The 10,771-nt window shown below is 47.0% G+C and overlaps 1 protein-coding gene across 1 annotated transcript in view; it reads left to right on the top strand.

Moving 5' to 3' along the window:
* The first annotated feature begins 8,306 nt into the window (after positions 1–8,306).
* The window catches only part of LOC147738125 (uncharacterized), a 38,177-nt gene continuing 35,712 nt past the window's right edge, over positions 8,307–10,771 (top strand). The window contains 1 exon segment of the mRNA XM_086952153.1: positions 8,307–9,501. Within this exon segment, the coding sequence (XP_086808279.1) occupies positions 8,307–9,501 (1,195 nt within the window).

Below are 10,771 nucleotides of genomic sequence, written 5' to 3'. Positions count from 1 at the left end.
CGGAAAACCCCACCTCAACCGAAATGTGACACACAATTGTGGACAATGGGCGTTATCACAAGTTGCAAATCGGGGTCCCACAGGGCTAACATGTTCTACACCAGAATCCAAAAGGAGATGCCGTTCGTGCCTGGCAAGATGAAGCCAACTCAAGCTGAGAGCTGACCAGATGGTTGGCACCTAGCCAGGTCCCATGCTGGTGCACGTAGAACCCAGAGACTGGCACTTTTGCGGCGCCGGAACTTCACTTTTTTTAAGCTCCAGTGCGCAATGTGCCACTGCATATTTATAAGGCCACGTGAAGCCACTTTACATGGCTTTTCATGGCCTTATAAATATGTGCCCCTTTCACGCAGAGCACTGCATGAAACGGGTGATCCATAGTTGTTACTGTGGGTGGCATTAGGGAGGCACAACCAGAAGATGTATTTTATTTTTCTCCTCGGGCTTTCCTTTTTCTATTTGTGCTGCATTCTGCTACACACCTATAGTAATAGGAAATCGCCCCTTGTGATTGACTTTGTGCAGGAACGTCTCCCTATAATCAATCAACCCTGTAACGCAGGCACCCTTGCATTACACCTGCGCTGGGGAAAAGGACAGGAATGCGCTGAATTACATAGATACGGTGCATTCCTACCCTTTTGTTCTGACGTAGGACAGTGCAGCAAGATTCCTTGTGGTGCTGCCCTACCCAAAACCTCATAAATTAGGCCCAGAGTCTCTGGGCTTCCCGACGGAGGAGGAGAGACCCCCAGCAGGAAGGCGTTGGATTAACTGAATCCAGTCGAGCGTGAACTAGAAAAAGAAGAGATCACATTCTTTGGCCACATCTACACGGACACAAGATGTTTGGACGAAAGAGCCAGACCACCCGTAGGATCATGAGACCACCATGAGCCAGACCACCGGTAGGATCATGAGACCACCATGAGCCAGACCACCCGTAGGATCATGAGACCACCATGAGCAAGACCACCCGTAGGATCATGAGACCAACATGAGCCAGACCAGATTACCCCCCTCCCGTAGGATCATGAGGCCACCATGAGCCAGACCTGATTACCCCCACCCGTAGGATCATGAGACCACAATGAGCCAGACCTGATTACCCCCCCACCCGTAGGATCATGAGACCACCATAGCGTTTGAGCAAGAAGCAACAGCTAAGACGAAGACATTCGCTGTATCAGAAGTCCACAGAGATGGGTCGAGGAGATGTGGTCATGGAGTGACTTGCGTGTATTTTCTTCCTCAAGCATTCTCTTTTTCGTGTTTTCTTTTCTTTCATTCTTCTCCTTCCTGTCTGATTTTCTTCCCCTCACCCCACCTGATGTCCCAAAATTCTTTCATTTGTCAAGCAAGCGGTAAGAGGCGGTGGTCGGAGGTGGGGCCCTTCAGCACTCTCTTTTTCGGGGCTGGCACTTATTTTTCCTCATCAGACTTTCACCCATCAATCCATCCATCCATCTACCCATCCATACACCCACACATCCATCCACTCACCCATCCATTCACCAACACGCATCCATCCGCCCATCCACCCACCCATCCACCATCCATCCATCTACCCACCCATCCACCAACCCATCGATCCACCCTCCCAACCATCCAACCACCCACTCACACTTCCATTCACACATCCATCCACCCATCCATCCATCCACCCACTGACACATCCATCCATCCACCCACCCAACCATCCATCCACCCACCCAACCATCCACCCACCCAACCATCCATCCACCCACCCACACAGCCACTGAACCATCCATCCATCTACTCATCCATCCACCCTGACACATCCATTTCACCCACCCATCCACCCACTGACACATCTACCCACCCATCCATCCATCTCCACTTCTTTCCTCCATCTCTGACCGCCTTGGCAAAGTGGGCTCGGGCCCCGGCCTTTTAGGGGCCCCTGATAGACCTGGCTCTGTTCTCCACACAGCCCTGCCCTGATGACCTTGAATGGTTTTTAAACACAGTTTGTTTTCATATATTTGTATCACAGGTGGGTGGCAGGGATTGTGCGCAGTGTCAGTGAGCTGCTTCTGGGTCATTGGACACACTTTAGAGTCTGGAGCAGTCTGATTGGATCAGGAACCCACAACTGGTCTGAGCAGGGGCCCCAAAATGTTTGGTCCAGGGCCCTCACAATCCTTAAGATATACCAGCCTCCCCCTCCTCTTCCTCTCTTTCCATCCATCTAATTTCTACCTCCCACCCCAGAAGAGAAGCAGAGGGGCCCCTCCCAGAAGCAGAGGGGCGCCTCCTATATGGAGAAGCAGAGGGGCCCCTCCTATCCTTCTACAGGGGTCCCCAGGGGGAGGCAGCAGCAGTCGCCCAGGGAAGGGATTATTCTGTCTTTATTTTAGGATCTTTATAAAGCGTGAACGAGGGGGGGGGGGCCAAGGTGCCTCGGATTAAACATTTATTATCACAAGTTGTGACAAGAAGAGATACACACAGTATAACACCCCCAGAGGGACAGACATCAGGAGTGGGGTACAGTGGGGTGCACTGTCAGCTGCACAAGACACGATCATCACCACAAGTCAGAAATACCCCAGAGATCTGCCCCCTTCGGAGAGGACATTTCATGGTTAAAAGTCACTTTTTGGGGACGCATCATTGAGGGGTGTTGGGGGGGGGGGGAGGGGGGCAGCAGCATCACCCGAACCAGGCCCCGGGGCTGAAAGATGGAAATGGATCAGGACATTTCCCTCATTTCCCTCATTCTGAGTGATGAACACGTGCCTCGTGTGTAGCTCCTCGTGTCTGGTGTGTGGTATTAAAGCGCCTCGGTCCGAGCCACAGTCCTGCCACCGGGGGGCGCCTCTGGGCAGGTCCAGGGGAGCAGTGTCTCTCTTCAGGGCCTGTGGATAGCGCCCCGAGGCTCAGGGCGGAGTCAGAGGCGCTGTATGGTGTGAAATGAACTCGGGGCTCCTCTGTCCTTAATGAGAATCCTTCACTGAGATGCCTGTCCAAGGGTGCAGAGGAGGAGAGGCCTGTCCAGAGGTGCAGGGGAGGAGAGGCCTGTCCAGAGGAGGGGTAGAGGAGGAGAGGCCTGTCCAGGGGTCAGAGGAGATGAGGCCTGTCCAGGGGGGCAGAGGAGGAGAGGCCTGTCCAGAGGAGGGGCAGAGGAGTTGAGGCCTGTCCAGGGGGGAAGAGGAGGAGAGACCTGTCCAGGGGGCATAGGAGGAGAGGCATGTCCAGAGGAGGGGCAGAGGAGGTGAGGCCTGTCCAGGGATGCAGAGGAGGTGAGGCCTGTCCAGGGGTGCAGAGGAGGTGAGGCCTGTCCAGGGGTCAGAGGAGGTGAGGCCTGTCCAGGGGTCAGAGGAGGTGAGGCCTGTCCAGGGGTCAGAGGAGGTGAGGCCTGTCCAGGGGTGCAGAGGAAGTGAGGCCTGTCCAGCAGTCAGAGGAGGTGAGGCCTGTCAGGGGTCAGAGGAGGTGAGGCCTGTCAGGGGTCAGAGGAGGTGAGACCTGTCCAGGGGTGCAGAGGAGGTGAGGCCTGTCCAGGGGTCCGAGGAGGTGAGGCCTCTCCAGGGGTCAGAGGAGGTGAGGCCTGTCCAGGGGTGCAGAGGAAGTGAGGCCTGTCCAGGGGTGCAGAAGAGGTGAGGCCTGTCCAGGGGTGCAGAGGGGGTGTGGCCTGTCCAGGGGTGCAGAGGGGGTGAGGCCTGTCCAGGGGTGCAGAGGAAGTGAGGCCTCTCCATGGGTGCAGATGAGGTGAGGCCTGTCCTGTGTTTGGGTGGTTCATAGAAGGTGGGCCTGTCCAGGAGGGATGCAGTGGAGATGAGGCCTGTTCGTCCAGGCGGGGTGGTCGAGAGCTGAGTTTAAGTTTGTTAATTGTTGTCCCTAGAGATTTGTGGAATGAGTGTAAGTTGCTTGTAAACTGGCCAATTGAAGAACCACAGAGTGAAGCGCCTCAAAATACTTTATTATATATACAAGAAATTAATGCAGATTTACAGACAATATTGCAAAGTCGAAGACCGGGTAAAAGAGGGCGCATCTTTTAGCTATGCATCCAGATGTTAGTGCTTAATGTCAGGGGCTGCAGACTAATATTCTGGATGAGATTTTGTTGTAACCAAAGTACTCTAGTGACAATTGTGTTACTAAGCAGAAAAAGATCAAAATAATAATAATGATGGCTCAGTCAAAAATTATCCAGAAGGGTGACAAAAGTGGTTCTCACCGATTGTATTCTCGTTTTGATTCTGGGTTTGTTGCTGGTGTGAATTTGGATATGCACGGCGTTGGTGTGCAGAGTAATGATGTTCAGTATGTGCAAGGAGGAAATGTTGTTCTTCTGGGTCAGGGACGGACCGGGAACCCAAACCAGGCCTGACAATTTTGACGGACCAGCTCCCTGCCTCTTTTGTTGCAGGGGGCGATATAGCAAAACCAGCCCCCAGTAAGAAATATGTTTCCCAGCATTGAAGAATCGCCCCCCCACTCTTTCAGCCTCCCGGGGAACCACTGGAAGCCCGTTACGGCCAGTCCGGCCCTGCTCAGGATGTAGGTTTCACTGACAGTGGCAATTTAAATACTTTAAACACTAATAATGTGCAGAATAAGACATGATCCTTGCGATGTTTGCAGGAACCTGGGAAACTGGAACATGAATCAGATGGCACAGACTGGGATGTAATCACACATTACTCAACTCCCGGAGAGGGAGAGAGAGGGGGTCCTAGGGAGAATATTTAAAGACCCATCAGTTTTAATCCCCAATCCTACTGATAAATAACACCTGAAAACTGATGGTCTGAATAAAAAGAGAAAATTATATGTAACCATACACACAGAACAGAAGTAAGCAAAAAGACCCACATTACATGAATCGCCAGTCTAGCTGTAAATAGTAATAAGAGAATGATAGCGCGAATGCGACTTCATGTCAGGAGAAACCCTGAGGAGGGCAGAAAAAAAGGATTTCCATCAACTGCCCTTGGTGGCCAGTGTCATCATTTGGAAAACCAAAGGCGCCCCATGTCACCTCAGCTCTTCTGGCAAGGAGCCAAATGTTGGTAGACTAGGCGTGTAGTGACAGGGAAGGAAAGTGCAGTGCAAACAATATAAGTGTGAGTGAATTAAAAAAGATACAACAGTGGTCCAAGATACCTTTATTGATGACCACTGGTGTCGGTTTTGAATTCATCTACAGAAAATGGTCTACTAGTTTCAGCCGCAGTGGGTGTAAGAACCCCGGCTTTCTTCAGGACCCAATCAATTTTGCTACTACATTAAGTGTGATGATGAAAACAGTGATAACAGAAAAAACTAAAAAGTATCACAGTGTTACTACATGTGACCAATCACAATACCTCCATGCAGGATGGATGATAGTTCATACCTGTAAGAATAAAACAAGCATCAAGAGCAAAATCCACAGTGCGAATGCTGTCTCATTCATTACCTACTGAACTGTTCTGGGTTACCAAGAAAAAATACGAAAATATTACACTCACCTATCCTGAATGAGGTACAAGCCTCACCTCACCTGGCTCTGACTCAGGTCAAGAAGGAGGCAGCGCCGTACAGAATGGGAGTAACAAATACAGAACACCCCAATGAGCCACACATGCAATCAATTATGTGTATGGACAAGCTATTATAATAGGGCTAGTTTCTAAAAATGAAAGATACAAATAAAATAAGATTCCATCTGTCCTCAAAGTTAAGTATAAACGAATTGTAAAATACATGTATAGTATTTCACCCAAAAAGGCACGAAATACCGAGTGTGGCAGATGTATATGGCTCAACACTACAAAATATTCGAGCTGGCATGGCATTATTCAGGGTCCCAAAAATGCTTGCCTCTACCCAGAACTAGTATTCGTAAAAGAGAGCTCAGTTACATAACTAATCGGAATCAAGGCAGGGTCAACAGCACCAGGAGTTATGTTTATCCCCAGCATGCTGAGTAGATCGTAATGCCATTAATCAATCGGCCCGTACACCGAGAGTTTCTCAAAAATGCGGCGAGGAATTGAAGCATTACATTTTTGTAAAATAGAGCACAGATCGTGTTGCATATCAACCCGCTTACCTAACCGTCGATACCCCGAATGTGTCCTGAGGCAGGGGGAGGTAGCGTTTCTCTCCAGACGGCCGCCACATGTGTTGACTTCTTTTTACGTCCAATTGTACAAAAGATGCCAACCTATTTACAGGATACAAAGGACGTACTCAGACTCTTGCCTACAGTTGACTTCAACCCTGACCTTGACATCCTAGTATCTCTAGATATTGTGTCGCTATACACATCAATACCACAGGATGAGACCCTGCCTTGATTCCTATTAGTTATGTAACTGAGCTCTCTTTTACGAATACTAGTTCTGGGTAGAGGCAAGCATTTTTGGGACCCTGAATAATGCCATGGCAGCTCGAATATTTTGTAGTGTTGAGCCATATACATCTGCCACAGTCTGTATTTCGTGCCTTTTTGGGTGGAATACTATACATGTATTTTACAATTCGTTTATACTTAACTTTGAGGACAGATGGAATCTTATTTTATTTGTATGTTTCATTTTTAGAAACTAGCCCTATTATAATAGCTTGTCCATACACATAATTGATTGCATGTGTGGCTCATTGGGGTGTTCTGTATTTGTTACTCCCATTCTGTAGGGCGGTGCCTCCTTCTTGACCTGAGTCAGAGCCAGGTGAGGTGAGGCTTGTTACCTCATTCAGGATAGGTGAGTGTATTATTTTTGTATTATTTTCGTATTTTTTCTTGGTAACCCAGAACAGTTCAGTAGGTAATGAATGAGACAGCAAATGTACAGGAATTTATATAGCGCAAATCACCGAGCGGTTTCTAAGGGCTTGCTTAGGGAACCCGTCCTGGTATTCCCCTGTGAGATAACCCTGGCAGGGTATCCGCAAGGTGAAACCAGGCATCCCGCCGCGAGGGGCCGTTGTGGAGATTAAGCAAGCTATTGCCCAGAGTCGCAGAGTGTGAACCCGTGAATCGAGTAGGCACCGGAGCGAGAATTGTCGAGTCCATGGACATTTTAGGACTCAAGACCCCACCGAGCCGGGAATTAAACCCTGGTCCCGGGCTGACCTCTGCTTCCAGGTCTGCCTCCTCTAACCAGTGAGCCACACTTCTCCACTGCAAAGTATAAGGTCATAAATATTTTTTCTTTGTGTTCATTTACAATTTCTGACTCCGTTTCTACAGGTGACTGAAGCATGAACAGAAAAAAGAAGGTTTAAATTTAGAGAAACACAAGGAAAGTTAAAACATTCTTGAGCTCTTGAGAAGAAACACATTCTATGTACCAGGAATGGTGAGGATGTTGGAGCGGAAGAAACTGGTGAATGTGAAAGTTGTCAAATCCCTAAAGGAAAATGACCATAAATGTTTACCAAGTGTCAGTAACTGAGATTGAGGAGAACATTGGCAACAATTGATGCCCACGCAGTGCGCATGGGAATACTCAGTGTTGTAAATTCTGTTTGATGGTTTATGAGAAATGCTTTGGAGACGCAAACCCTCCACAACAGATCAGCATCCGTAGACGTGTTGTGATGTGACAGAACCGTCAAAAAGACTAATATCCTCGGTTTACAAGAGCAAGCTTTTGTCTCTGTCTCCTGAAGATGAGAGCAGAGAAAAGGTTGTTTAAAAGAAAGTCATTGTAAATGCGCTTTCTCAGATGTCAATTCACCAAAGAGGCTAGCTTACCATTTCCAATATAGGGAGATTTTCCCCCACCAACTCTGTCTCTTGAGGTTGATCCGAGGGGTTTCAAAGGGTCCTGTAACTCCAAAGTGGATCATGTACCTGTCTTAGTCACTGAGCAAATAAGCATATACTAACAGAAAGTATAAAAGTGGCCAGTGTTACGCTGTTGATAATTCATAAACCACCCTGGCATGCCCTAATCATCTGTCATTACTTGTATGAACAAACATACCTAACAGGCAAACACTAAACCCCAAGGACCTTATCAGTGCTTTTAAAACTCCTAATTCAAATGTGATAAACTAGAATCACTAAATGAGACTAATTAAACAAGAGAGAATTCACCCGGGCATAACTTGGAGAAAATGAATCCATGAGGGTCCTCTTAATCAATTCAAGGGGCTCCTCAGTGAAAGTTAATAAGACAAGTTAGATAGGTGCCTTCAAAGGTAGGAAAATGATCTCCAGGTAAAAACTATCATTAGTTAAAATACATATGTTAAGAAGAGCATCTGAAATGCATTTTAGAAGTTAATGCTGAGTTGTAACATAAACAAGTACAGACTCCGGAATCAGATTTAGTCTTAAGATGGCATGTATTCAGGAACAAAGCCAACTTGGAGAAACAAACAACTCTAATAAGAGCAATGAATGTGAGAACAGCTTTAGTCATCAATCCCACCTCACTAAACATGAGAAAACTATTGTTGGACGCAAACCCTATCAGTGTCCCGAATGCCAGAATGTCTTCAATCACAAATCCAGCCTTACGGTACATGAAAGAACCCACACTGGGCTTAAACCGTATCAGTGCTCTGAATGCTGTAAAAGCTTCAGTACCAAATCCAATCTCACTTCACATGAAAGAACCCACACTGGGCATAAACCGTATCAGTGCTCCACATGCCAAAAAAGCTTCAGTTTTAGTTGCAGTCTGATTCACCATCAGGGAACTCACACTGGCCAAAAACCTTATCAGTGCTCTGAGTGCCAGAAAAGCTTCAATCGTAAATCCAGACTTTCTGCACATGAAAGAACCCACACTGGACAAAAACCTTATCAGTGCTCTGAATGCTATAAAAGCTTCAGTCATAAATCCAGCCTTACTGCACATGAAAGAACCCACACTGGACAAAAACCTTATCAGTGCTCTAAATGCTATAAAAGCTTCAGTCATAAATCCAGCCTTACTGTACATGAAAGAACCCACACTGGGCAGAAACCGTATCAGTGTTCTGAATGCCAAAAAGGTTTCTATCACAAATCCAGTTTAACTCAACATGAGAGAATCCATACTGGGCTCAAACCCTATCAGTGCTCTAAATGCCAGAAAAGCTTCAGTCGGAAAATAATTCTCACTCACCATGAGAGAACTCACACTGGGCAAAAACCTTATCATTGCTCTGAATGCTGTAAAAGCTTCAGTCATAAATCCAGCCTTACTGCACATGAAAGGACCCACACTGGACAAAAACCTTATCAGTGCTCTGAATGCTGTAAAAGCTTCAGTCAGAAATACAACCTTACTGTACATGAAACAACCCACACTGGGCATAAACGGTATCAGTGCTCTGAATGCCAAAAAGGTTTCTATCACAAATCCGGTTTAACTCTACATGAGAGAATCCATACTGGGCTCAAACAGTATCAGTGCTCTGAATGCCAAAAAAGCTTTGGTCAGAAATCCAACCTTACTGTGCATGAAAGGACCCACACTGGGCATAAACCATATCAGTGCCCTGAATGCCACAAAAGCTTCAGATTGAAAACAACTCTCACTAGACATGAGAGAACTCACACTGGGGAAAAACTTTCTTAGCTCTCTGAGTGCTGGAAAAGTTTCAGTTGGAAAGCTGGTCCCGCTCAACCTGTGAGAACTTACCTGGAAAAATCCTTGTAATTGTTCTAAATGCCAGGGAAGGGTCTGCTGGAGATTCAGTTTCATTCAATAAGAGAGAACCCACAACGTGAAAGAAAATGACCCGTGCTCTCAATGTGACAAAAACTTCGGCTGTAAATGTAACTTTCCACATAAGAGAGACAATGTGGGAGAATAAAAGGTGCTCACTGTCAACCCTGAGGAGGAGCTATTAGCATCGCAAAACATTTACATGAAGCAGCCACAAAGACATCAATCCATTGATTGTCCAACAAACTGTCTACTGAGAACAGCGCACAGCGTGGGATGGAAATGCTTGAATTAACCTAATTCTTTTGTAACTATTTGTGGCCTCATTCCATTCAGTGTGTTTTGTTCCCTGAGTGTTTATAAGCAGTGGCTCTGACCCACAAAGGCCATTCGATCCTGAACTTTGAGGCCACGCTGCTAGGATCTGGAATGCATGTAACCTCGAACTGTTTCCAGCCTTAATGAGCCTCACCAGGGGGCTGCGGCAGAAGTCCCTTTGTCGTAGGTCTCTATGGGACCAATATCTGTTCATGTCTGTACCACGTAGGGCTGATCATTGAGAAAAACTAAAGGTGATGGATGGACTGGTAGTTAGTCTCAGCAACATCCCGCCACATCATTTTCTATTCTCCGTGCCACTAAAGACAAGGCCAACCATATGCAAACCATTCGTGGCCCCACCCTAAATAGTCCCAATGATTTCTGTTCCAATGGGACATGGCCTCGTATTACAAAGATCCACATGAGTGGCCTCTTTCCATCTTCTTTTTGTTTCAAATAGAACCTGCTATCCCTTTAACCATGCCTCAGGCCTGCCACGTTCCATGCTTTGGCTCTGATCATCAACCTTGAACCATCTCCATAACTTGTCAGCTGTTGTAATTGCTTGAAGTTTCACACATTTTGATGGCCATGGATTCAGGTTCAACTTGATGACCCAACTCTACTCTGTGGGAATTTTGCACTTCAAGCCACATCTGTGCAGCTCATCACCTTCTGAGACTGATTCAGCCAAAAACCTTGCATCAAATTCCAGTGTCAATCATCACCAGAGACTAAACTTATCTTTGCCCTCTCGAGCATAGCTACCGAAGTCAACTACAATTTTGTAGGTGACTTCCTGATTGATTCAGTGGATCTGCTTG

The sequence above is a fragment of the Lissotriton vulgaris genome, chromosome 1_1 (assembly GCF_964263255.1).
Source record: "Lissotriton vulgaris chromosome 1_1, aLisVul1.2, whole genome shotgun sequence".
NCBI classification, from domain to species: Eukaryota; Metazoa; Chordata; class Amphibia; order Caudata; family Salamandridae; genus Lissotriton; species Lissotriton vulgaris.
The sequence above is the reverse complement of the archived record's forward strand: the minus strand, read 5'-3'. Positions and strand labels throughout refer to the sequence as shown.